Source organism: Canis lupus, chromosome 7 (genome assembly GCF_003254725.2).
Source record: "Canis lupus dingo isolate Sandy chromosome 7, ASM325472v2, whole genome shotgun sequence".
In the NCBI taxonomy this organism is placed as follows: domain Eukaryota; kingdom Metazoa; phylum Chordata; class Mammalia; order Carnivora; family Canidae; genus Canis; species Canis lupus.
In genome coordinates this window covers 16302108-16329889 of record NC_064249.1, presented here as the reverse complement: position 1 = coordinate 16329889, position 27782 = coordinate 16302108, and the positions used below count along the sequence as shown (strand labels likewise).

At 46.7% G+C, this 27782-nt stretch overlaps 2 protein-coding genes and 1 long non-coding RNA gene across 8 annotated transcripts in view; 1 reads left to right on the top strand and 2 right to left on the bottom strand.

Annotated features, from left to right (window-relative positions):
* The window catches only part of NMNAT2 (nicotinamide nucleotide adenylyltransferase 2), a 194102-nt gene extending 184287 nt beyond the window's left edge, over window positions 1-9815 (top strand). For 5 of the 6 annotated variants that reach the window (XM_025430055.3, XM_025430054.3, XM_049112146.1 and 2 more), the window contains 3 exons: window positions 911-1012; window positions 1168-1235; window positions 3561-7866. In XM_025430055.3, the coding sequence (XP_025285840.1) occupies window positions 911-1012; window positions 1168-1235; window positions 3561-3663 (273 nt within the window). In that variant the 3' untranslated portion in view covers window positions 3664-7866. Of the gene's footprint in view, window positions 1-910; window positions 1013-1167; window positions 1236-3560; window positions 7867-8896 lie in introns of those variants that run through there. The other variant, XM_035719187.2, reaches the window with a different exon arrangement.
* LOC125755403 (uncharacterized) lies at window positions 12-2969 on the bottom strand. Its single transcript, XR_007411875.1, has 2 exons — window positions 1833-2969; window positions 12-282 (listed from the first exon to the last, which is right to left on the bottom strand). It is a non-coding gene; the product is annotated as an uncharacterized LOC125755403 (long non-coding RNA).
* A 750-nt stretch (window positions 9816-10565) lies between the features above and the next one.
* Window positions 10566-27782, bottom strand: part of LAMC2 (laminin subunit gamma 2) — a 56226-nt gene continuing 39009 nt past the window's right edge. The window contains exons 12-23 of the mRNA XM_049112145.1: window positions 26526-26671; window positions 25097-25253; window positions 24609-24814; window positions 23034-23113; window positions 21811-21975; window positions 20248-20392; window positions 19203-19352; window positions 18557-18671; window positions 17111-17310; window positions 15299-15457; window positions 15109-15208; window positions 10566-12287 (exon numbers count right to left, since the gene is read on the bottom strand). Of these exons, the coding sequence (XP_048968102.1) occupies window positions 12034-12287; window positions 15109-15208; window positions 15299-15457; window positions 17111-17310; window positions 18557-18671; window positions 19203-19352; window positions 20248-20392; window positions 21811-21975; window positions 23034-23113; window positions 24609-24814; window positions 25097-25253; window positions 26526-26671 (1877 nt within the window). The 3' untranslated portion in view covers window positions 10566-12033. The remainder of the gene's footprint in view (window positions 12288-15108; window positions 15209-15298; window positions 15458-17110; window positions 17311-18556; window positions 18672-19202; window positions 19353-20247; window positions 20393-21810; window positions 21976-23033; window positions 23114-24608; window positions 24815-25096; window positions 25254-26525; window positions 26672-27782) is intronic.

Here is a 27782-nt window from a genome sequence, read left to right as displayed (position 1 = left end):
AACTCTACACATTCTGTAATACAAGATTGGTTTAATATATCATATATATCATAGTACAGACAATGAAATAATCAGACTGTTAAAACTTAATTTTTTCAAATAATTTTTAACAATGTGAAAAAATGCTCACAATTTCATGCTAAGTAAAAAATACAGATAAAATAACATTTTTGTGTAGAGAAGAAAACACTGGAGAGGAATACATGATGTTCAGAGTAGTTGTCCAGGTCGTGTGGTTGTGATAGATTTTTTTCTCCTGAATTTCCAGAGTTTGTACTGTGTCTATAACCAGAAAAAAATCATTTTATTCTTAATGTAAAGTCTTCATTTCTCATTATGGCAGCAAGCATAATAAATAAAGAGGCTGATCTCAGAAGTGACCTCATAGTAATCTTCTTCCCATCACTGCCATGCTCACACAGGCATTCCAAGCCCTTGCATGCTCCTCATGACCCTTGAGTCCCCAACAGCTTTGGCATGGGTGACCCTTTCTCAGTTGCGTGGCTGAGAGCTGGGGGTACGCTTGCTGGGCAGTGGGAACTGTGTCACCTGTGAGGGCGTCTACCGTGTAAAGACTATGTGTCATTCCTATTACTTTTAGCATAATGAACTCAACAGGAACCTCAGGAATTGGAGAGCTCTTGCCCAGACATGCAAGAGCACATTGATTCATTCGGTCTAGAGGTATTTATTAAGCATCTTCTGTTGTGCCAGGCAAAGTTCCCACTCATTCCACTAACACTGTTACAGGTTATTACTTGAAAGAGCTGACTGGTAGGGTTGAAAAGGCAAGCGTAGCACCAGAGCTTGGGGTTCCATGTGGAAGATCATTCTACCCGCTAAGTGGCTGCTCAGTAGGGGTTGGAGTCATGGTCTCACCCAAGGACACTCTCTCTCTCTGTTTTTTCAGATGGAGGTGATCGTGGGGGACTTTGGGATTGTGGTGGTGCCCCGGGATGCAGCTGACACAGACCGAATCATGAATCACTCCTCAATACTCCGCAAATACAAAGTGAGTCCTCCACCTCCTTGCTGCTCTAGCTGTATGGTGCATTCCTTCTCCCAGGGGCCTGCGGGGGCAGGGGGATGGTGTGCTGGTGGAGTGAGGGCACCCGAAGAGTTTCAGTGTGAGAGGCGGGCAATCTACTTTTTCTGCTCTGTCCCCAGAATAACATTATGGTGGTGAAGGATGACATCAACCATCCCATGTCTGTTGTCAGCTCAACCAAGAGCAGGTATGTTTGACAAACTGCCAGAGGAACCTTGGTCAAATGGGCTTACAAGTTTTAATACAACTTTCCTCAGTTCCAGCTGACCCCTACATTTGCTGACACCTGCTGCCTGGTATTCAGCCTTCTTTGGGGACTTTATGTATTTGTCCCTAGTCATTTACATGTTTTGGGGTATTTTTAGAGAGAGAGAGTGAGCACATACACGAGCAGTGGGGGAGGTGCAAAGGGAGAGCGCAGAGAGAGAATCTTAAGCAGGTTCCACACACAGCACAAAGCCCAACATGGGGCTTGATCTCACCATCCTGAGATCATGACCTGAGTCCAAACCAAGAGTCAGACCCTCAACCGACTGAGCCCCCCAGGCACTCCATCAGTCATTTACTTTTAAGGGGGGGGGTGTCATTAGCTAGTTTTAGTTGGTTTGCAGGAGGAAGAGGATATTTTTAATTTGAGACTCTTTAGTTTGAAGTGTTTATAAAACACTGTATTAATAAGAGTACAAGCTAAGCTGCATTAAAAAAAGAGCCCAAATAGTCACAATTTAAATAAGAGAATGTTTACTTCCCTCTTACTGAAGTCAAAAGAGATTGAATCTCTGACCTCCTCAACATGAAGCCCCTGTCTGTTGGTCCACAGCTCCTGTCATGACTGCTGGAAAGAGCAGGAGCTTGTCTTTAAAAAAGTGACTCAAAGTTGTACACATCGCTTCCCCCTACATCCTACCAGTTCAGCCCCAGTCACAAGGCCATACCTTGCTTTAAGGGAGCCTGGGAAATGGACTTTATGTGCCCAGCTTAAACTCAGGTTCTATTAAATAGAAGAAGGACAGAATGGATGCTAGGGGCCAGGTAACAGTCTCCACCCCAAATGGAACTGTCCAGTAGAATGGCGACATATATGAATATAGAGCTCTGGAACTGGAATAGAACTGACAGCCATGAGCACAGAAGTGTAAGTTACGTTAAGAGTGTGGCTGAGCTCACAGGGAAAGTCAATAAGAAGGGCAGCATTTAAAAGAAGGCTAAGGAGCCTAAGGCTAAGGAGCAGTGCTGGCCCAAGAACCAAGGCAGGAGAGGCACAAAGATGTACATCACTGTCATCTCTGTCACATATTTCAGAGAAATGAGATGGGTCCAGCATTTTTAAAGATCCAGTGGACTTCTTCCCTGGAAGGTGATTATGTATTAAAAGAGTAGCATCAAACTGTGTGGTGAGAGTTGAAACCCAATGACAATGGCCAGTGAGGGGAGAGGAGAGGGATTTGATTCCAAACATGGCTGCACAACAAAATTACCCCACAAACGTACACAAGCACACAAATTCCTGTGTCCTCTTCAATCCTACCAAATTGGCATCTGTGGTGGATGAGCCTAGGAATCTGCTTCCTGGGTGATTCTGATCAAGTTGGGATTGGCATTTGGAAACCATGGGTACAGACCACTTTTTCAAGAAGCTTCCCCATGAGCTGTGCAGGGAGACACTTAGGGACCTCGTGTGCTTGCAAGATCAGGAGAGTGTATGCACTGAAGAGGCAGCGGGCCAGCCTCTGAAGAGGTCTCACAGGGCAGGGCTCACATGCCTTGCAGAATCTACATTTCTGGAAAGAGTATGTGCATTTTTTACAAATAGCTCCTTGGGGCCTGACATTCCCAAGACTATCATAGGAGCAGAGAATGGGAAGCAGCCAGACCGCAGCTAGAGGACAACTATGAAGAAGCCGAAGCTCATCCATCACTGGATCCCTTTCGTACCTGGAGGTACCCTCCTCCACAGCCACCGGGGCTTGTGAGAAGCTCCTCAGAAGAGGTCACCTTCTTCTCTGTCAGGGTTCCAGTAGGAAGGAAGAGAAGTGGTCAATCAGGAGATGCATGTTCCTGAGACCACGATGCAGAGAAACACAAAGGAATGAAATAGGAGTAGCTAACCCATTTAAATACCTACTGTGTGTTTGGGCTCTTCTAAAGGCTCTTTGCATGACTCGTTTCATCCTTTTATGTTTTTAAAAATCCTTTTCATAAGTGAAGGAGATTGGCCCACATATTACCCTCATCTTACGGAGGAGGAAACGAACGGATGGGCTTCGATAACCTGCCAGGGGCGCCTGTGCGAGGAAATGGCAGAGCCAGGATGGAATGGAGTCACCGGGGTCGGGGCGCAGTTCTGGGGCCAGCGAGCTTCTGCCCATTGGGGAACCTATGCAGCCTTCCTGCAGCCTAAGCAGAGGCAGGGGCTGGGGTGGTGGGTAAACCCTCTCCCTGAAAGCGAGGGCCAGGCCCTTGAGCCTGGGTCAGGGAGGGGGTCAGCTGAGCCCCGTCTCTTCCCATCCAGGCTGGCCCTGCAGCACGGGGACGGCCACGTGGTGGACTACCTGTCCCAGCCGGTCATCGACTACATCCTCAAGAGCCAGCTGTACATCAACGCCTCGGGCTAGCAGCCACCCGGCCCTCGGCTCCACTCTCCCCTCGTCCTCCGCCAACACACTGGCCCCTCCAGTCTCTGTCCCCTGGTTCCTCTCCTGCCTCTCTGTGTCTCCACTCCTCGTCTTGACTGTTCTCCCCACCTGCCGACTCAACCCTCCACGGTGTGGGGGACCTGCAGAGAACCACAGCATACCCTACTCAGCTGTCATCCTCGGACAGACTCCCCTCTGGTCTCCGGGTTGGGGGTGGGTGAGGGAATAGGGGTGGGAGTTGGGGGAAGTGCAGTCCCCGGAGACGTGCTGGTGTCTGTCCCCCAGCATGCTCTAGAGAGCGGCTCCAGTGCCCGTCCTCCCAGCATGCTCTGGGGAGGCGGCTCTGGCTCTCGCCTTCCCAGCATGCCCTTTACCATGAAGGGCTATGTTTCTTTCTTTTCTTTTTCTTTTTCTTTTTTTTTTCCTTCTCTTGCGTTTTGGTTTGGTTTTGTTTGGTTGGTGTTGGTGTTGTTCACTCCTCATAGAATTTGGATGAAACCCGTGTCCATGGTTCTTTATGTTTGTAGTCTTGATGCGCTCCTGTGGTGTGAACTTCCCTTTGGATAGGATACCATGGCCAGCCTCAGCGCTCAGCACCTGCGTGACAGCCACACAGTAAGGAAGGCCAGGCCGCCGCCACCTGCCCACTCACACCCCCCCCGCCCCCCCACACACACAGCAGGTGCGGGCCAGGCTCAGGACTGAGGCTTTCAGGTTCCAAACCCTGGGAGGCAAGTCTGGGAATAGTAGGGTTTCTCAGAAGAATTTGCGTCCATTTCCTTAGGTTCAGAAGACCATTTTCCCGATGCTCCGGGCCTGTGATCACACAGAGCCAGTCCACCCTCATATCCTGGTGGCATCTGTACGGTTCCTCCTTTGGGCTGTGACTGATGGCAGAGTTTGTTCTCTGCCAGCCCAGCGTGTCCAAGGAACCTTCAGGTCTCTACCTAAGCCCTTGGAGCTCATACCTAGCCACATTCCTGCATCTGAGAAGAATCGCGTAGTCGAGGCCAAATCCTAATAATGCAGCCATTTCTGAAATAAAACATGCTAGGGATTCACTCAACCCTAGAGATCTTTGCTAATTGGAATTATCTCTTGCCTGTGTGGCTGGGAGATTTTTCTGTCATGATGTAAGTCAAGGATGACCAAGAGCGGCTTGTTGCTCTAATGGGAATTGATGGTCCTTACCCATTCTTGCTGCGGTGATGCAGGTGGCACCCGAGGTCAGTTTCTTCTGGAAACACAGTACCTCGGTCTTGTTTCTGGAGCTGATCCTATCTCCTCCAGAGCCCAGAAACCACAGTCATCGTCTGAGGAAGTCCGTCTGGCAGGGGAGTGGGTTCACAGAGCAGAGGTCATGGCAGGCAGGGCATTAAGAGCCACTAAGTTGTTTCACCCTTTTTGTGATTTCTTACCTTCCTCCGCTGCTCCTGGAAATGGTTTTGACAAACTGTTCTAGCTGTTCTGGTCTCAGTCATGCTCCGTTTTGAGAGCCAAAAGGAAATTATTCTCTTATGCTCTGTGTCTCTCATCTAGTCCCTGGCTCTTGGGTTTCCAGTTGTCTTCACAGAATGGGTCCCTGAGCAACAGGATACTTTTATGAAAATCTAGTACCAGTTATGGCCCAGGATGGGGGTGGTGGTGAGATCTGACATCAGGGACATCATTCTTCAGCACATATTTCATGTCTGTGACAGTCTTCCATAGCCTCCAGGAAAGGGAACTGGATTCAATAGAAGAGCATGTCAGGGTAGCAACCAGTAGAGTGTTATTCCTTTTGGATTATGGAAATAATCTCCAGAGGAGGGAATGAAGATCCTATTTTTGGTTCTCAGTGTTTGGTTAAGGATGGTGAAATCATAAATGAAAAAAGAAACAAAGCTTCAGAGATTAGTTGATTCAACATTCTCCTTTAAAAGATAAAGGAGCAGAGGTCCACTGGATTAAATGGCTGGTCTAAGGTCACACAGCAAGTGTAGAGCCTGAGAAAAGGATATTGTTTCCCTGACCCTTAAGGCTTCATACCACATGGTCTCTATCCCCTGGTTCCTCATGATACTGGCCACGTAACGTGTGGTTTCCACTCTTTTCAGCCTTTACCTGGCATCTTTCTTTTAAATTATGTCTCATCCAGCTGCTCCTGTATAGGGCATTGCATATGCGAGTCCGAGGGGTGGGTGTGATGGGGAGAAAGGCCAGAGCCAGGTTTCCCTCAGAAATCAAGAGATCTCAACAGCTTAGAGGAAATCCCAAATAGTGACCCTCTGAATCCAAGAAAGGATGCTTTTTGGAAGGCTAGGAAAGACCTCGAATGCGCGAGATGACACCTGGAGAGAGACAGACAGAAGAGTCCTTATCTGGGCAAAACACTCCCAGGCCAAGAAAAGAAATCAGGGAACCGGATTCCTTGGGGAATGTGACATTGTGAAGGATGTGAAGTTTATCTGTGATTGGAGTTTATTATGAGGATCTACACGAGCAGATCCGAGAGAAACCAGACATCTTTTGTCTGTTTGGTGTCCCCTGTTACTCTGCTGGGCTCTGTGTTCATGCCACATGTAGTCCACAACCCATGAGAGGGAGCCAGGTTGGCTGTATACAGTCGGTGTGAGGGCGGGGAGGGACAGGAAGAAAAGGAACAGGGGCAGTAGAAGATGTCTGGAATGAAATGAGGGCAGATCTTATCTTGGTGGATCCCCGGGATTGTATTAAAATTGCTTTTCTTTAATACAAGAAAAAGCAAATTTGGGGAGAACTGTCCATTCCCCAAACTGTGCCATTCTTCACTTGCTAGGGGGAGGTCAGAGCCCCTCTCGCATGCCCCAGGCAGGACATTGTGGCTGTGATCCTGCAGAGGTTAGCACTGAGACAATTCAGAGTTTGAAGTAGTGCCCCAGGTGCCATGAGGATGACCTCTAGGTTCTCACTCCCCCCCCCCTCCCCCGCCGTGGGATCCCTTTCTTCTTCCAAATGGCAACTCAAGGCTGGCATGGTTCAGAGACTGGGAGAAAGGCACGGGCTGCAATGATGATGTTAACAGAGGTCAGGAGCCTCATTTCCTGCCTACTGATGTAAAACATCCACTCTTCAGAAAGTGGCTGATGTGAGTAAGAAGAGGCAGGAAGGAGGGAAACCTTTTGTGCCAATGACTCTCTCCTCAAGGAGTGGCCCCCTGGGGAGCTCTGTGCTGCTCCATGGTACCTCATTCACCGTCCCCTACCCCAGGCAGTCTCTGGGGCCTTCTGGCTTTCATTTTCCTTGAATGTACATAGGAACAGGGGAGGAAAGTCTCTTAACTGAAGTGCCTGAAACCCAGAGCTAGAGCTTCTAGAGACCCTCTTTGTCCCATCTCTGCTTGGCCCACCTTCCCCAGCGTGCACCAGTCTCATGCTTCAGATTCTCAGAAGGAATAGAAGAACTCACTGTTCTAATTAAGTAGAAAGTGAGACTCAGTAATCAGACAGCAGCAAGAGGCAGAGAATTACAGGGAGACATGACTGTATTTTAACAACCCAAATCTACTCTCCCAAACGGATATAAACACACACTTTATGGGATTCAGCGAGAGAAGCATGTTATTATATTTCATTTATCAAAAGAGTACTGCAAAAATAAACCCATAGAGTATGAAAAGCTCAGGATCTCTCCCGAGGCTACTGCAGGAAGGCCAACAGGTGAGATGGAGAGGATGGAAACAGGGACTGATTTTGTAGCTCTTCCAATCAGGATACCTGTGGAGTAGCATGGTGGTGAAGGTGCGCATGCTCTCTGTCAGATTCATCCAGTCTACACCTTCCTAGAGCTGCCAGTGAACTCGATTTTTCATGTGGTTTCTTTGTCGTGTAAATTTGGGGTGTCCTATTAGCCTGTTCCAGTTACTTAGGAACGAGCTACACTCTTTCCCTTCAGGTCCAGAACTCAGTTTGATCCAAATGGTCTCAAGGATTGGCATGGGGAGGGGGAAGCTTTTTTTTGAATCCCTTTTGGTCACTGAATCTGCCATTTTAAGAGTAAGATTTGCTTTATGAAAATGAACCCATTAATAAAAACTACGTTGAAGTTGCAACACCATTTCATAGTGAAATATTTTGAGTAAAATTTTGTTGCTAGGATAGTCATGGACAGAAGTTTTATCCGCAAAATGTTTGAATTACGTTAATAAATAAGACAATGCTACTAGTCTTGTGTCTTTGTCCAGGATCTTCTCTGCGAGTTGCAGAATTAATCACTTTTTTTGTCATAGTCTTACTTGAGAGAAGCTAATGGTTGCAAAAATGTTCTTAAAGCAAGTGTGTGATATGAAAGTATACACAGCCACACCCAAGGACCAAAGGCAGGGAGGAATTATTAGCAAATTTGTAACTGTGCCTAAGAGTTTTCAATTAAAAAAAAAAAAAAGAATCCTAGAACCGACCTAATCTTCACAATCTCCTATTGGTTAGCTTTGCCTCCCTAATGAAATTAGTTCCTTAGGAAGCAAAAACGTATTTGTAAGAACTAAACTTGTATCATTCACTTTTGGTATAAAAGATCTTAAGTAAGACAAATCATTAGACTCACAGTTTCGGCAGTATAAACAAGACAAAAATGAGTAATTTGCTAATTGCTCAGCTCTGCTCTCTTAGTTCTTATTCGTAGTTGTGGCATGCACTGTGTGTTGGTAGAGATCTAAATGGAGATTGTCATTAGCTAGTATTAGTCATGGTTCAGAAGGTAGAATAGCAGTTCCCCTTTAGGCCCCTCATTTAGGGCTTAGCCACTTGTTCGTCAGATTGTGCTTTTTTAAAAAAAAAATCATTTTAGTTCTTACTGTGTGTTTTGTTGTTATTGTTTAAGATTGGAATTAGCTTCGTGTGTGTCCATCTGGGTTTGGTGGCCCATCATAATGACACTTGATATGCCTTGTAAATTGATTACTTGTGTTTACATTTGCTATTTTGGCCACAAACCTAAACACTCTTTTTCTCTGTCCTGAGAGTATGTAATGTTGAAAGCTTGTTTAAAATTAGACATAAACACTGGTTTAATTTGCTAACTTACATTACCTTAAAAAATATATGTACTAACTATAAATTAACATACATGTACATACACATTTCTTCTCTTATGACCCATAAGTAGCTTCAGGTCTTGGAATTTCTTAGGAAGTCACATGCAGTCTGTAGTGTAAAGAAAGTAGGAAAAAAAAAATCTAATCTCTACTTTCCAGGTGGGAAAACTGAACCACAGCAAGAATCCACAATGCTCCCATGACCATGCAAAAACATTGAAAGAAGACATGATAAATATGTTCCAGTCCTTGAGCCTCGTTCCAAACATTGGACATTACTGAGTATCTTCTTCCCCTTTTCTCTAGCCTCCCAAGAGTACTGACAAGAAACCACATCCTGGGATAAGATCAGAAATACATCTGCTAAGAAGCCATAACCTATGGACATTTTCATTCCTACCCCCTGCCCCGCCCCAAACAGAAATCCCTATGAGTCAAAGTAGATGATGATGTGCATCATAGCCTCCCAGCAGCACAATTAATCAGAAAGCTCTCAGGGGAGTAGTACAACAGCATTTTCACTATCAACTAGAAATACTGATGAGAACCAGGAAGGACAGCTCCCTTAACTTGGCAGGATCAGGGCAAGACTGGTTACAGAGGCTAAGTCCTGAGTAGGCTCTCTCTCAGCCACACGGCCCTTCTCTCTTCTTAGGGATAATTTTGTCAGGTCCTCAGGAATGAGGGAATCATGTCTATACCAAGGAAGTCACATGAGTCACTTTTCCACTTCCCATCTCCATTCAGAGATTATCTCCCATTTGTCAGGGAAGACATTCTATGACCTTCTTAACAATTTATCCCACTGAGGAATCCTTTTATGACTGCATGTTATTAGGTAATAGAAGCCCTCACCAAGTTCCCCCGAACATGTACTGTCTAATCTCGTACTTGGCAGAGACAGGTGCCGATCACTAGTAATGCATTCTCCCCCTTCATTGTGTAGGACTGTCATTGAGACATGGCTTCCTACCAAGGGCCTCTATTTTCCAGACCCCTTGAAGTCAAAGTGGTCATAAAACCAGGTTCTGGACCATTGAACATGAAAGAAAGTGACGTGCATCTATCTCCTCCCAGGCTTGGCCCCCAAAAACCTTCCAGGTGTCTTCCCCCTCCCATGTCTTTTCCCCTTTGTACTCACTGGAATGTAAAAGATTCCCAGGGCAACCTTAGAAGTCACATATTATAAATGGCAGACTTCTGGATTGACAACGTGGAGGGTCACCCTACCAACTTTCTCCCCATCCACTATGAGAGGGAGAAAAAAAGTGTTTGAGAAATGTACATTTTCAGGTCTATGTGATTTGATAGTTAATCTAATTAATACATATACATTTCCTGGGCATTAGTTGTTAGCTATAGTGAGAGGTTTATAGGATATGTGATTGAATATGCCAAGACAGGATTCTCCATTCACCTCTACAGAAGGTAAAGCAAAGTGATCAGACCTGTCAGAATTTGCAGGGTTAATGTAGAAAGGAACAGAATCTTTTCCTCAGCCACTTGGCTAGTTGGCCAATTCAGGATCTTAATTTATTAGATTCTTACTTATTAAAATGCATGACAATGTACCACAAACTATTGATTTTACCTTAATTTCATAGCTGAAGAAAACAATATTAAAACTCCACCCTGTTCAGGTTGTTCCAGAAATAAGTCTTTCTTTATGTTTAGGAGACAGCACCAATTAACTTTCATACAGAACAAGATGTTCAGAAAAATGCAAACTTTAGGACTCATCGCTGTTTCTATGGCATTTTGGTTTTCATTGGTTTGGTACCTCCACCTGAGGCTTAGAGTTTGACAAATTAGAAACTGACCACAGGCATCTAAGAATTATTCTTTATTCAAAAACACATCCATGAAAAGCCAAGGAAGTACAGAGGTGAGGCTGCACGAAAATCTTCCAAGCTTAAATGGAAGCATCTCTGGTTTCTCCAGCAATTCCCACTGGTGTTATCATGACTCAACAGTCTGTTGCAATCAGGTGTGGAAAGGGGAGGAGTGACAGCTGGACTGCAAAGAAGTGTGCACAACCCAGAACCATCCCAGCTTTGCCAAAACCCAAGTGCCCCCATGGGAGTGTCTTGCAACATATGTTGAGAAATGAGGTTGCAAACCAGGGGGTTATTGCAATAAAAACCACTTGTGATGAATGAGAGATGTAAGTTTATTTTTTTTAATGTTTGTCTTCCTTACTAGACAATCAACTCTGTGAGGGCAGAGACTACCTCACCACTGTATCCCAGCCCCTGACACGCAATAGGTACTCAATAAATATATGTTGTAAGGATGGATGGATGGATGAATGGAAGGATGGATGGAAGGATGGAGTCTACCCAGCTCCAGTGTGAGTAGGAACATTCTCTGCTATAGGGAGAGAGAGAAAATAAAACACACAGACACATACAATTTATAGTGTTTGAAAAGTGGAATTGAATTAGGACTAATAAATCTTCTAGGTAATTGTACTTCTTTCAATGCCCAAGCTACATTTTTCTATCACTTTGAAACCCAAAAGTAAATACCTTCCCAATGCTTGCTTTGCTGGTCGAAAATGCTTTAACAAAATGTAGTCTCTAAGTTGCCATGGCATCATCAGGGAAAGGATGTTACTTCCAGGCCCCAGAAGAACTCAAAGGTGGCAGGACCCAAGCAGGCAACTCTGCTCCAAATGGACCAGCCTTACAGCCTCTCACTCTATCGTTGTTCCCTTCTTCCAGCTTGAAAGTTAGAGCACATGTTGACAAAGTGGGTGGTACAAAGTGGGAGGAACTCTGGTCAATAAAAAGCTTGCGTTGGACGCTACAAGGCAATAGTATTTTACTGGCCACAGTGTGACTGACTTCACTTTCTGTTCAGACATTAAGAATAATTTTATGGGTGGGCAAAGTAAAAAAAATTTTTCCTTTGGTCACACTGCCCAAAGAATAAGCTAACTATAGCCCAGGGGCACCTGTTCGTACTCCAGGGGTCAAGTTTGTGACTATCCTGAAGCAAACACCTGCCTGTGCAGCTTATTCTTCCATCCAGTCTACCCTTCAGGGTCTCCAGGGCATTGGCCAGTCTCATACCCAACACTATTTGCCTCACTGCCCAGCATCAGGAAACAAGTAGTATTACACTGGTGTAATGAAACATCTATCTGGCCAAGATCTCAGGGATGGGATCAGGTTTGGTGGACCTGAGCATGCCCATTCAACATGTTCAAATGTCTCCATCCCACTCCAACCATATGAGATGGCTCCTGAGTTCTGTATCCCAAGAACCTCAGTAGAAAAATCTCGATAGCAGATTCACTGTTGCTCAAGAGCCTGGGTATTATAGCAGCCTGGGGGCAGGTTGTCCCTAATGTTCTCCAGGTTCTTCACATCAGCCAGAACTCCATCTATGCTCGTCTCTAGCAAATGGAGGTGGCCCTGCTGTCGGCGTGCTCTCTCTTCCAGCTCTGACATCAAGGGCCTCAGCTGGCTGTTGATCTGAGTCTTGGCCCGGAAGAGGTTCTGCTCCAATAAGATCAGCTTCTCTTCATCCACACTGCCAGGCTGATCTGTTTTAGGCAATGAGAAAGGAGTTAATATAGAAGAGCTGTGGTTAGATCTCCCTGAACACATGTGGACCCTCTATACCTTTAACTAATTCCTGTTTCCACTTGCCCAGAGGAAACGGTATGTCATGCTTATTTTAGGGGTGCCTGGCTAGCTCAAGTGGTGGAGTATGTTAACTTGATCTCAGGGTTGTGAGTTCAAGCCCCATGTGTGGTGTAGAGTTCATTTAAAAAACTTTAAACTAAAAAAAGGCTTATTTTACAGTGGGAATAATATAGAAAATATTTAGAGAGCTCTAGCCTACTTATTAGTTACGAACAGCCCGGTTCAAGCCTCTGAGCTCTACAGTTAAGCAATACAAAGTTTGGATTTCTCCTTTCACGTTAGGGCCAACAGTTCATGCTCTGAAAAGATGAAGGCTGAAGGTCATAGGAGACTGAGTACTGTCCAAGGTGTCTGCCCAACACAGCCCACCCTAGGATCAGGACCAACTCCAAATTATGTTTACTGAACTACCCTTAGGAAATATCCTGCTATTTTCCATTAGAAGACCTTTAGAAACTGGCTGGGCTTTGGAGTTTATAGAGGCCAAGGTATGCTTTGCTATTTGGGGGATAGATTCCAGCTGTTCGGAAATGATGTAAGACTTCATTCTGGCCGGAGACAGTGGGAATCTGGCTAGATACTAGTTTATTTCCAATATGAAATGTAGTCCTGTTTGTTCAGGTATGTTTTACCCAGACACAATCTAAAACTCATGTCAGCACGAAGGGCACCTGGCCAAACCTGTTTGATCTGAACAGGGTTTGGGTGGCCTTTGGTCAGTTCAAACTCAAGGTCAGGTTGCCTCCATATCTGAGATCTGAGTTGTGGTGATAGCACTTGACCGCCCGAGTTTATTGTGCCTCGAGTGATGACGCTGTGACTGCTCCAGGACTCGAGAGAGCAACCAGGAGAAACAACATCGTAATGAAAATGCAGACCGACCCAGTGGGTCAGTCCTTCACCAAGGAAAATGGGAGAATTTCGGCATTTCGGGTTCTGTGATGTGCTGAGAGAGTTAAGTAAGCTTGGAAACAAAATAACCATGTCCCTAGAGAGGCAGCACAAGCTACTTAGGAAAAGGGGCAGGAGCACTGGAAACAAAGAGATGTCACTCGGAATCCCACCTCCACAGTTTACTATGTGATCCATGGGGCATTATCAACCTCTCTGAGCCTCAGTTTACTACTCTGTGAAATAAAATAATAAAAATAATGAAGGCTGTCTCTTAGGACTTTTAAAAGACTTAAATGATATCATACCAGAGAACACCTGGCACAGTGCCTGACAGTTAGTAAATGTTTAATAGTTCCCACCAACCTTCTTTCCCCATGCTCTCATTTTTCTCTCGAAAGGCCCTATTAGTTTCATTACCTTTTTCAGAACACTACACAAAGCTGCTAAAATCTCCACTGGGGAGTTGGGTTTGGGTTTTTTTTTCCCCCCCTTAAAGGGTAAAAAGAGCCCTTTGGGTCTCCTTGGACCACAAAGCAGACTCATTAGTATAACAACACAGACGACACTGACCTCCCAGGGTGAGGATGGTACTCTACAAAAAATCAGGTCTTAAAATTGTTCTACTGAACCAAAATGGTAGGACCAAGCCTTTTCTTTTTTTTTTTTTTTTTTTTAAGATTTTATTTATTTATTCATGAGAGAGAGAGAGAGAGAGGCAGAGACACAGGCAGAGGGAGAAGCAGGCTCCATGCAGGGAGCCTGACATGGGACTCAATCCCAGGTCTCTACCATCACGCCCTGGGCTGAAGGCAGGCACTAAACCGCTGTGCCACCGGGGCTAAAAAGCCTTTTCCTGAATGTCGATGCAATCTATGATGGAATCCCTTGTTCCCTAAGTGTTGCAGTCTACACTTGATTAAACAGCCCAAATGAGGGTTTGATATCAGTTTTACCCATCCAGACTGTTAATCCTTATCAGTTTTTTTGTGGGGGAGGGATTCTGTGGGCAACTCTGAATTGTTGCCACGCTGTGCCACCAAATCTATTTTATCTGAAAAGGTTGCAGTATGTCATGTACCTACTATCTTTCCATTTCTTCTGGGCTATGAACCAGGCAGGTCAGGTTCCCACAACTGGTTAGACCGAGGTCTAACTACAGGTGGGGGGGTGGGGAGCATAATCAGCAAGGGACTCCTGACTTCCCAGACTGGGAGGAGGTTCCCCCTCACCACGTCTACTGCCTCAGAGCTCAGACCCTGTCACCTCCCTCCACAATCCCTCGCACCATTTCCAAAGTGGTCTCACCCTGCCTTTTGTCTAACCAAGTCCCTTCCACTCATTCCTGCATCCACTTAGTGATCTTTCTGAAATACACAGTGATGACGATATTCCTCTGCTCACAACTGCCCGCTAGCTTCTCAGGATCAAGTTCAGAATCTCTAGGAGGACTCTCAAACTGTCTAGTCTTCTCTTTAGCTGTGAAGTTTGAGTATTGCCTCTACAGTTTACTTACTGTGTGATCAGTGAGACATGATTAACCTCTTTGCGCTTCAATACACCTTTCCTAAATATACCCAGATATTTGATCTACACACTTTCACCTCCAAGGGCAATAGGTACTCAGTGACTCATCTTTAGATGGTAAAATAAGAGTCTGGAAAATGGAAAGTCATGTGCCCAAAGTGTCTGGGCCTAGAAATAAAGCAATGTTCTGATACCCTTGAGGGTATCCTTAAGACTTCCACTTATCAGGGCTAGATCTAGCAAGTGCTCTGAGAGCAGCCCGGGAGCATGGGGCTGGAAGTTTGTGGGTACGTCACATACTTATTAGGTGTAGGATGCTGTCCAATGTGTTGAGTGTGTCTTGGATTGTAGCTCCAGCATTCTTGGCTCTGTTATCAACTCTTTGGGCTTCTGTAATTACCTGAAAAAAATAAATACAAACCAGTCTTGAAAGGGTGTCTCATATTGGCAAGTTTAATGGAATATCCCATGGAAAATGATGGGAACTGACCATCTGCACTGCATCCATATCCAGGTCAAACTCTTGCTCCTTCCTTGCCAGTTCTCCTTCCACTTCCCTCATGTCGCTCTTCAGAGTAGCCAGTCCCTTCTCCATGGCCAAGGCTCCATCTGCTGTCACATTGGCTTCCAAGTTCAGACTCCCTATCTCCTGGGAAAAGAAAGAGAGCCAGGAACAGGAGGAAAGAGAGGGGTGAGGCACAAAAACATCCCAGAGAGAAATAAAAAATAAACAGCTGCAGCCAGACCCTGATGGAGTAAGTTAAATGAATAACAAGAGTCAGACTTGGAGACACACCCTTCCCCAAGCTCTGCTTTAAACAAATTAATTTGTGGGTGTATCTGTAGGGACTAGGAGGGTCAGCAGTGAGACACTGATTCCCTCTCAGGTCACCACTCACCAAAACGTGAATGCAACAGAAACTATTTGGGAAAACTCAGAGGGCGAGAGATTCACATCATTTCCCGTCAGAGTTCTTTGCTGCCACAGTCTTTTCAGTGACTTTACTAGGATCCCTGAGACAGCTGAGTTTAAGGTGCAGAGAATGAATGGGCTACAGCTGTAACTTTTGTTTTTCTTAGAACAAAGTTTGTTAATATCTTTACCAGTAAGGCGTTATTGAGCATCAAATTGCAGGTATCTCTGTGTAGAAGCTATAAAAAGAGAGCCACTTGAAATTGGTCTCTACACTCAAGGGACTTAGAAAGTTTTCTTGCAAATTGCTAAGTGGTCCAAGAGTGAGGTCAAATAGTCCTAGGTACTAAGAGTTCCCTCTTGGTTTTCTAAAGTTGCATAAGCTTTTTAGAAGTCTTGCCTAAATGAGAGCTAAGAAGTTCTCCAGCCAACAAGCACAGCTTCTACTGTAGCATTTAACTACAACATATGGGTTGCAGTGTATCTAATCTGCCTTTCCCCATTATACTGAATGCTCCTTGAAGAGAAGGACCGGGTCTTTCTCATCTGCATATGCCCAGCACCAAGCACAGTGCTGGTACATAGAAGAAAGGGGGAAAAAAATGAATATGCAGAGCTTAGACATAAAAAATAGAGACAAGGGATCTAGAACTCCAGAATTTCATAATCTTGAATCAAACACTGATAATTGTTGTTATGGGGTTATGTCAAAAAGGTATGCTGATGTCCGAAACCCCAGGACCCCAGAATACGACCTGATTTGGAAGTGGATTGTTGCAGATCCAATTACATAAGATAAAGTTATACTAGAGTCTAATGGGCCTCTAATTCAAAATGACCAGTGTCCTTATAAGGAGGGTTAGAGATATCCAGGGAGAAAAACCCCATATGACGATAGAGACAGAGATTGGAGTGATGCCACCGGAAACCAAGGCTAAGGATTGACAGCCACAAAAGCTAGGAAGAGGCAAGCAAGGTTTCTACCCAGAGCCTCAGAGGGAGTATGGCTCTGCTGACATCTTGATTTCTGACTTCTAGCCTCCAGAACTGAGAGAGAATAAACTTCTGTTGTTTTAAGCCATCTAGTCTGTGGTACACTTCATTACAGAAGCTCTAGGAAACGAGTACAATAGTTGATACAAAAAACCCAATCTTGGATGGTTCTTCTCTGGTGTTGTCCAAAAAGGGAGCTGAAAATGAAGGCTCTACGTCTCGGTCAATGAAAGCCTTGTGAATCAACCAAGAAATGGGGCACTTAAGCGGCTCTGGGGCTGCCGTGGGCCACAGGACTCTGAGATCTCGAGGTCAGAAAGAGCCCGATGCTCTATTTCCACAGAACCCTTGCGTTTGGGGTTGCTCGTGCCAACCTGCATTTTGATTTCTCTTTACCTGTTCTATCTTGTCGGTGATCTCCAGGGCCTCCCTGGCTGCGGTCTTTGCCCTCTGGGCGTCGGCAGCAGCACCGCCCAGGGCTGTTTCTGCTTGCCTGGTCTTGTCACTGGCATCTGCGACCTTCTGGCTGATGTAAGGGAGTCTTTTCATGGCCTCTTCTGCTTCTGCTTTTCTGTCTTCAACCTGCAAGTCAAACTCTGAAACGAAGACAAGAAAACATTGCCACGAGGGTGAAAAGTAGCTTCTAAAACTTACAAATGAAATTGAATGGGGCTGAAGTTTTTAAGAAAAAAATCCAGGAAGAGTGTTATTACTGCCTGGGGGCAAGCGTGTGAGAAGCTGTGGCTGTTACTGCCCTTTCTTATCCAGCAGAAAGGAACTTAAACGAGGTACTGAAAGAACCAAAATTAGGTCCTTGCTTAGAGACACTGACTATCAGCCTGCCCTGGGTCCCCAGCCCTGCAAGAGTATTAAGACCCCAAAGTAGATCAAAAGCAGGAGTAACTGCTGAAGCCCAAAGTTTCGAGCCAGAGCCTTAAACCCTAAGCTGCCAATGATGGTAGTTGGAGGATGAACAGAATGGATAGAGAGCTTCTTTCTGTGAAGAAAATCCCAACACTTTAGAAATGCTTCCTTTTTGCTCTTTAGTGAATAAACCTGATTTTTAGCCAAATCTCCATAAGGCACAAACCCAAATTTCCTGGGATCCAGGTGCTGTGACAGAGCTTGCTCCTATCATCACCACAAACTAACCACATTGATTCTAAATTGGAATCAGCCAGATTACAAAGGAAAAGGAAAAATATCTGGGTCGTATTAGGATGTTGGATCTGTGGAAGACCTTAGAGATCATTTAATTCTTTCTTTTCTTTTCTTTTTTCTTTTCCTTCCTTCCTTCCTTCTTCCTTCCTTCCTTCTTTCTTTTTTTTCTTTCTTTTTCTCTTTCTCTTTCTTTCTTTTCTTTCTCTCTCTTTCTTTTCTTAAAATATTTTATTTATTTATTCATGAGAGATACAAAGAGAGAGGCAGAGGGAGATGCAGGCCCCCTGCAGGGACCCTGATGTGGACTCGATCCCAGGACTCCGGGATCCTGACCTGAGCCAAAGGCAGACACCCAACCACTAAGCCACCCAGGTGTCCCTCAACCTTCTTTCTTTAAAGAGGACATTAGGGTCTGGAAAGGCTGTGACTTGCCTATGGTCATACAGTCAGCACAGAGCAGTCAAAGGGCCTAGCAAAGTTCAGACCTCAAGCCACCTGACATCAATTAAAATTCTTCCACTACTTCAAATATTAATACAATTTTTTTCTTCAGGAAGATATTTATGAAGTGTCTATTAATACCCCAATGTACCTATGGTTTAGGCAGATACACAGGGATTCAAAACAAATCAAAGTTATTTCTTTAACATACTCAAGTGACCTAAACCATGAAACGCTTACCTCTGAGGTTCTTTAGGATGTTCTCAACTTCATAAAAAGTGGCATTGCCCATACTTAGTGCTTCCTGGGCTCTGCTTTTAGCAAGGTTGGCACGGGAAAGCAGCTGATCTGCTTTCTGTAAACAGACAGAGTAAGATTAGAGTAACTGTAACATACGTCCAGGAAGAGCATTCCTGCCAGCAGAATCACTTGGACACAATTCTCTTCATGACAGCAGAGTCTTGTGATTCACCAGAAAGTCTAAGAGTACTGACTTCCACAATCCGGGACAGAGCAAACTTTATAACCCAATGACACATCCTGTATAGAGAACGGTTTCAAACTCTAGCCCACTATGAAGGATGAGGACAGTTTTGCAAATCACAATCTTACTATACTCTAGATACTTCCTAAAGCCAAGCTAGTAGAAAAAGCCGGACCAAAATTGAACTCGGGTAGGCCCCAGGTTTGAGGGCTTGATTCGGTGGGTGGAACTGAACTAATTACTTCAAGCTGTCTGTATCTCAGTTACTCCATTTACGAGCGGTGGTACCATGACCTTCGGAGAGTTTTCTACGGTTGCGTATTTATGGCCTCTTGCCATATATATTCACATGGTAGGCATCCAGTACCTGTGTGTTGAGTGCATGAGTTCATAAAAGGATACCTGTCTTCCACTCTTTCCATTCCGTAAGAGCTGCTGGGTTTCTTCTTCCCAGTTTCCCAGGTTGCTTTGCACATGCTTGAACTCATCCATGCGCCTGGTCACAAGGCTTGAGAGAGAATCAATGTTTTGTCTAATCCTCTTCATTTCCACCTGTAAGCCCAAAGAAAGGAAGGAATCTGACTTTCTGCCCATCGGTTGCCATGCCAGCCTTCTTAGGAGCTGCCCACCATTGTTTGAAAACAACAGCAATCCAGACACAAAGTCTAACAGAAATGAAGCAGTATGCCGAACGATAGGCGGCGGTTTCCCCAAGCATCAAACGGGTTTTGGCTCTCTCATTCTCTCTCTCTAAATTCTACATGTTGGTTTATAAATGCATGGAAACATTCTTTTTAAGATTTGTTTTTATTTATGATAGAGAGAGAGAGAGGCAGAGACACAGGCAGAGGGAGAAGCAGGCTCCCTGCAGGGAGCCCGACATGGGACTCGATCCCGGGACCCTGGGATCATGCCCTGAGCCGAAGGCAGGCGCCAAACCGCTGCGCCACCCAGGCGTCCCCCTCAATGCATGGAAACATCTGTGTGAGTGGTTTTTTTGTGAGTGTTTTTTGCGAAGGTAGAGGGCTGCATCTTCCTAACCCAGTAAGTTTGTAATCGTTAAAGGAATCGACGGACACGGTGCAAAACTTCCGAGAAGAACAAAAGTCAGAAACAACGTAAAACTTCTGAGAAGAAGGAAAGTCTTGTGAACGGCTGTACACGGAACTGCAGTGCAGCTGGGACCCAAAGGTAAGCATCACGCTCTACCGCTCGGGATTTCCCACAGGTTCTGGCGGTCCCCAAAACTGAGGAGGACACGGAAGATTGCTCTCGGCTGACAGGTTCACAAGGTGGGCTAAGGCTTTGTCAGAGGCAAAGGCTGGGGGCCAAGCACAAGGCAACGGTCAACAAGACGGAAGACAAGAAGGGTCCACGTGGAGGAAGAGCTGAGGGGCCCAACCGGATCGGGGCCCCGAGGCCCCCAGGCCGCCGCCGCCGCCCTCACCTGAAAAGCCCGGCCGCTGACTTGCTGCAGCTGAGACGCGGCATCGAGAAGGCGAAGGCCTCGCTGGTAGGACCTGTCTGCCTCTGCGTCGGCTTGCGCCGCCTCCCCCGACAGCTGCTGGGCCAGCGACCTGGCCTTCGCCAACCTGCGGGCGCGGGGAAGACAGGTCGAGGAATCCCCCTTTCCCTCGAAGCAAACATTCGCCCTGGAGCGTAAAAGCCCTGTGGGCGGGCTCACCGCGGAACCCAGGGGTCGGCAGGGGCGCGCGCGGCAGGCGGCCTCCCCACGCTCCAACAGCCGCCCCAGAGCTCACGCGTCTCCCAGCTCACCCCGCGCGGCCCGGGTCTGCGCGCACCCTTCAGCCGCCGCCGCGGCCCCAGCACTGCGGCCCCGCCACCCACACGCACGTTTCACTTAACCGGTCTTTTCTTCTTCTACACATAAAGGGATGTCCTTTCCCCCGTTTTTTAAAAAAAGATTTTATTTATTTATTCATGACACACACAGAGATGACCCAGAGAGAGGCAGAGACACAGGCAGAGGGAGAGGCGGGCTCCATGCCGGGAGCCCATGCCGGACTCGATCCAGGGATCCCGCCCTGAGCCCACGGCAGACGCTCAACCACTGCCCCTCTGCTCCCCAAATTCTCTCGTTCTCTTGACCCTGAGGATGACTATCTTGTAGCGAAGCCCGGCGCCCCTCCAGGGCGGTGCGTGCTGCACCCGGCGGAAGGCAGAGTATCTGGGCCCCTGCGAGGCCCCGTCGGACGTACCTTCCCATCAGCCCCTGCGAGGCCCCTTCCCGATGTACCTTCCCATCAGCCCTTGCGAGGGCCCCCCCTCACACGTACCTTCCCATCAGCCCCTGCGAGGGCCCCCCCTCTCACATCCCTTTCCATCAGCCCCTGCGAGGCCCCCTCCGGTGTACCTTCCCATCAGCCCCTGTGAGCCCCCGCCTCGCACATACCTTCCCATCAGCCCCTGCGAGGCCCCATCGGACGTACCTTCCCATCAGCCCCTGCGAGGCCCTCTCGCACGTACCTTCCCATCAGCCCCTGCGAGGCCCTCTCGCACGTACCTTCCCATCAGCCTCTGCGAGGCCCTCTCGCACGTACCTTCCCATCAGCCCCTGCGAGGCCCCTCGCACGTACCTTCCCATCAGCCCCTGCGAGGCCCCCCTCGCACGTACCTTCCCATCAGCCCCTGTGAGGCCCTCTCGCACGTACCTTCCCATCAGCCCCTGCGAGGCCCCCCTCGCACGTACCTTCCCATCAGCCCCTGCGAGGCCCCCCTCGCACGTACCTTCCCATCAGCCCCTGCGAGGCCCTCTCGCACGTACCTTCCCATCAGCCCCTGCAAGGCCCCCCTCGCACGTACCTTCTCATCCCCCCCTGTGAGGCCCCCTCGCACGTACCTTCCCATCAGCCCCTGCGAGGCCCCCTCGCACGTACCTTCCCATCAGCCCCTGCGAGGCCCCCCTCGCACGTACCTTCCCATCAGCCCCTGTGAGGCCCCCTCCCACGTACCTTCCCATCAGCCCCTGTGAGGCCCCCCTCCCACGTACCTTCCCATCAGCCCTTGCGCCGCTGAGCCGTCCGAGCCGCCGCCGCCGCCGCCGCCACTGCCGCCGCCTTCCCGCAGGGCCTTGTGCGCCAGCGCCAGCGCCTGTTTGGAATAGTCCTCGGTTTCCCTTACCAGCCGCTCCATGTTACTGGCGGACGCCACGTGGCTGCGAGGGTTAAAAACAAGGCGGTGGAGTTTTCATAGCCAAGGGCTTCCTCTCGGCCTTTTGTCTGCGTGACCGGAGAGCAGTCAGGGAACGGCTGGCCGGAGCAAGACCCAAGAGAACTGACCGGGGTCAATCGGAGGAACCGTCAGGAAGCCGGAGGCCACCTGCGGAGGGAGCTCGGCACGGCCGGGCATCTTTTCCGTTTCCGGCACAACCAGGGGGCGCGGGCGGGGAGCGTGGTGCGAGCAGACCCAGGGGGCGAAACGCCGGCCTTCTGCGCTAACCCTTGGGGCTTCGTCCAGGACCCCCCCCCCCCCGCCCCCCACAGCTTGGCTGCAGCAGCTTTGTATTGGGGCCACCGCTACAGGGAACAGCGCCTGTCAACAAAAGTGCCCCAGATGCTTACAAAGTGATAAAAAAAGAAAAGAAAACAACCAAGACCAACAGAACAAAGACAAGCTCAGGAGGCAGCTGGGCTACAAAGGCACACGTGGGCCTCCCCCGACGGGACTCCGTCTGAGATTCCGGCGCCTACCACGGGCCGAGCTGTCCGCCGAGAGCAGGCCTCCTCCAGTACCGGCGACGGGGAGCTGCCTGGTATCCCTGGGGCCGCAGAGCCGGTTTCCGGGAGGAGGTGCCCCTCTGCGGCCTTGGCCCCCAGCGTCTAGCAAACAGCTCGTTGCTACTTGTTCCCAGGCTCCGTGTGGGAGCCCGGGAGTCCCTCAAAGCTGCAGGGTGTTCTTTTCCAAAGGCTGCTTGATTTCACAGAGCCCGAAAAAAAATCACATGTGACACACACCAGAGCCATACTGTGAGTCACAGAAAAATCTGGGGTAAAAATCACCTCCATTCCCAACATTTGGCCAAAAGATCGTGCCCAGTGGCCACCTACATAGGCTAAAAGCCAAGAAATTAAAAAAAAAAAAAAAAAAAAAAAAAGGCTTCCAGGCCAGAAAAGAGCCCAGAGCATTAATGAAATGGTGCTTAGGTCCTGAACACCCTCCAGGTTTGTTCAAGTCTGGGCTTGCAGAGGTAGTCTGAAGCAGGGGACCCCTTACCTGTCTGCCAATCTTACGGCCTCCTGAGCCAGACTTTTAAAACCATTTGGCCCCACGTAGTGATCTGAGGAAGGAATGTTCTGTAGAAAAAGGAGATTTGGTTAAGGCTTTGCACTCAGCCCTGGAGCCTAAGCAGATTCTGCATCTGCCCTGTTAGAACTAGTTGTCATTAGCCACACAGCATTCTATACCCAGACATCTCGAGGCCCTCCTCACTATCATCCTTTTCTTTCTTTCTTTCTTTCTTTCTTTCTTTCTTTCTTTCTTTCTTTCTTTCTTTCTTTCTTTCTTTCTTTTTTTTTTTTTTTTAAGTACAGACAAGAATAAAGTAGAAATCCAGGGCACCCAAGTGAGTCAGTCAGCTAAGAGTCTGACCCTTGATTTCCGCTCCGGTCATGATCTCAGGGTCATGAGATGGAGCCCGGTTTCCAGCTCCCCACTCTGCAGGGAGTCTGCTTGAGATTCTTTTCCTCTCTCTCTCCCTCTGCCTCTTCTCCTGCTCTCTCTCTTTCAAATAATTAAATCTTTAAAAAGCATAAAGTAGAAATCCAAGTTCAAAAAAACTATATAGATGCAGATGCATTTATAAATCTATACATGGGATCCCTGGGTGGCTCAGCAGTTTAGTGCCTGCCTTTGGCCCGGGGCGTGATCCTGGAGACCCGGGATGGAGTGCCATGTCCGGCTTCCTGCACGGAGCCTGCTTCTCCCTCTGCCTGTGTCTCTGCCTCCCTCTCTTTCTCTCTCTCTCTCTGTCTTTCATGAATAAAATCTTTAAAAAAAATAAAAATCTATACATGCTAATATGTATTTTCATATGGATTTAAAGTCAGTAGACTATATACCATGTTTTGACTGGTTATTAATGAGATCACGGGATATTTATTTTCTAATTTTTCTACAATAAACATTATTTTGTAATAAGGGGAAAAATCAATATACATTATTCCTTAAATCCTTCATTTCATCAACATAGTATCTGATTGTCTTCCAGTTCTCTTTGTCTTCTACTCACTCACATTGTCACCATTGCCTTCTTTACTGAGAAAGAGAAGAAAGCTCATTCAAATCTCTCCCTCCTACCACACATCATTAAAAATATCATACTGACAACAACTTTTTCCCCTTTTCAGAATCCTGTCTTCACTGGATCCCTTCCTTCTTCCCACCTCCCTACACCACCACCCCCTGCTTCATTTGTTCATGTGTTCGTCTCTTCATTCATTCATTAAGCAGACAGGTATCACAGCCACACACTGTGCTGTGGGCGGAGAATGCAAACATGAACAAAACTAAATCCTGCCTGCTAAGAGCTAACAAGCTGGGAGGTGTGCAGCAAGAACGGAGAACAGAAAGGGCCAATGTGAGGATACAGTTAGCAAGAAATGAGCTAGGAAGAACATAAATGCAGTAAAATGGGAAGTTGCAGGAACCCCAAGAACACAGAACAGATGCACCGGTTTTAAGGAAGAAAAGCCCAACCCTCTGCCAGGTAGAACAAAAAATATGAGAAACTGCAGGTGGGTCTCCCCATCCGGCAGCGATCCTCAGTACCCTGAACACGGTGACACCTACGGTGTTTCTCAGGGAGGCCGTGCTCTCCTCCAGGCTTAGCTGCATCTGTGTGACCAGTCTTCGAGTATCCTGAACTCGGTTCTGATACTGACTGCCCAGGGCCCGGATTCTTTCCACCATCATCTTGAGGTCATCCAGGCGGTTCCGGTAGCTCTCTTCTTCCCTTCTGGCCTTCACCAACTGGAGACTGAGAGATTTACTAGCACCTGATACCAACAAGTAAAAGGAATATTAGCACTTCTGGAGTTAGCACAGAGGACCAGAACACGATGGAGGGTTGGAAAAGTGGCTTTGACTGGCCTAGGGCAAAATGGTAAAAACCCAGTCAATGAAGGCATGCAACGCTCTTATCTCCATCATTCAAGCCCCAGGAGAGTCACAGACAGTTCTTTTATCTCTGCAATTGCTGGGCATAGACCCCTATTGAACTGATATCTGTAGAAGATTAGAAATTCCCTTCTGTCTAAAGGGAAATTGGCCTTCATCACCTTCTGAAATCTGGGCTTCTCTCAGAAGCTCCTGAAGGGCCTGCTCGGCCTGTTGCATCCTGCCTTCCAGCTCTGCGTCCGGCACCGCTCCACCACCACCCTGCACCCTGGAAACCAGGGCCTCCAGGCTCTGGAGCTGCTGCATAAACTGATCCATCTGAAACCACACAGGAGAGAGGATCAGAACAGAGAGTGGGGGTCACACTCCAATACCACATACTCAGGGGATAAGAGCTAAAAGCCCAGAAATGCTTGGCATGCCATGGTAGTTAAAGATGCTAGAGCTCAGATCTCTGAGTTTGAATCCTGGCCCCACTACTCATTAGCTGTGAGTGTGACCTTAGGGAAGTCACTTTCTTTACCCATTAGATGGGTAATAATAATAATATCTCATAGTTATTACTTGGACTAAATGAGTATTTTAGTGCTTAGAACAGTGTCTAGAATAGTTATTACTTGGACTAAATGAGTTAGTATTTTAGTGCTTAGAACAGTGTCTAGAACAGGCTGCCTGGGTGGCTCAGTGGTTGAGCAGATGTCTGCCTTTGGCTCAGGTTGTGATCCTGGGTCCAGGAATTGAGTCCCCCATTGGGATCCCCACAGGGAGCCTGCATCTCCCTCTGCCTGTGTCTCTGCCTCTCTCCGTGTGTCTCTCATGAATAAATAAATGAAATCTTAAAAAAAAAAAACAAAAACAAAACGGTGGAACAAAGAAAGTGCTAGAGAGGGCAGGTTAAATAGATTTAAAAAAATGAGTCTGTTCTACCTTTGGGGTTCTGTTTGGGCCTATTCTTCCTCTGCCCTTCACGCCAGCAAAAAAATAATAATTAACAACAATATCAGTTTCTGGAGGCCATTCTTGTTTGAACCTCCTTGACAGCTTCTGGACTCCTCATATTTTCTACATATTTGTATTTTTCTTCATTTGTTCTACAAAGACATCTCTTGGGGAAAAAAATACAACTAGAAAGTGGCATATTATAAGTGGAAAGAATACTGAACTGAGCAAAGTCTCCCAATGTTGGCGGTTTCTCAGTCACATGGCCAGGTGGAACCAAGAATCCCACCCAGAATTCCCTGATTCCTAGTTCTACCTGGCCATGTGACTGAGAAACTAACAAGTGGCAGACTTTGCTCAGTGGAGACTGAGGTCAGAATACCTTCTCTTACAAATTGACTAAGTTATCAAGAGTACCAAATGAGATAGTATCTCCAAAAGGGATTTTAAAATGGTATATATAAGCATAAACCTGAAGCACTGTCACCATCATATGGATTTTTTTTTTTAATATAGCACTTTTTAAAGATATCCTAATCTCACCCTCATCACCGAGAGAGACTAGTAGGGTCCCGGACTTGTGTGACAGACCCACCCAGTGGACATTTAAAGATTTTACTCCTACGGATGAGGGTTGGGTAGCATGCACACCTGAATCTTCACTTGATTATAGCAAGCTGGACAGCTGGTTAGTGCTGCATGCTCACAGTTGAGGCCGCCAAATCCTGGCTTGCAGACACAGCTGCCATCACTTCTACATTCCCCAGGCTCTGACCCTGCTGGGTTGCAGTTGCAAGCTAGAGACAAAAGACAGACAAACAGGAAGCATTCATATCACACTAATTCTAGAAACTGGATGTTTAGCAAAGATAAAAAGAAGTTCAAATCATCAATGGCAAAGAATCCTTCTTGACCCTTGTCAATTCACATTGTGCTAGATTCATTTCTTGCCTATGCCTCCAAGCACATTTCTAACATAGATAGATCTTAGGAATCATCTAGAAGTTTGTTTGGCGTGGGTGTGCATAAAGAGACACTACAGCAGTCCACCCTTTCTGGTGGCACTTATTTTTTCCCTCCCATGGAATTGTGAGCCTGTTGGATATTCTGTAGGCACTCTAGCTTTGCTCAAAAAGGGGAATAACATGTCTTCTGGGCCTATGACATGCCAGAGCAACCTCCTTCTATTTTACAGATGAGAAATATGAGCTCAGAGAGGTTAAATAATCTATCCTAGTCACATAGCAAGTAAATGGCAAACCAGAATGAGAACTTGGAAAGAGGCAATGCTCTTTCCCTTTTGCTCTGCTGCCTTTGATGTAGGAAATGCAGGAAAACAACAACAAAAACAGTACCTTTATTCATTCATATTGATTGAGCACTACTAGGCCACACTGTTCTAGGCTATAACTGTGGGTGAGACACTGCACTGAGGGAATTACAGTGATTCTCTGGGTTGCTCTATGTTACTTACAAAACACTTGGCACACAGTAATATGAGCACATATCTAAGTAGAATATCATTATTTGCTTACATACTTGTGTATCTTCCTTATTAGCATATGATCTCTTTGGGGACTGGAACCGACTTAGTCATCATCAGAACCTCAGTATCCAGCTCCACAATGGGTACATGGTAGGTGATGGACAAAAGATCATTGAGTGAAGAAATGTATGGTCTAAAGCCAGTGAAGTCACTACTGTAGCACCTATGGCTAGTGCTATATCCTGTATTACAGAGTACTTTCTTATAAGCTATTTTATTTTATATTTGTAACTACTCTGAGTTAATTATCATTTATTCATCTATATAAAGAAACTGAGGGTCAGAGAGATTAATTTGCCATAACCAGTGTAATATAATAGGTCTGGTAAAAAAAAAAATAGACTTGAACTCAGTACTGTTCA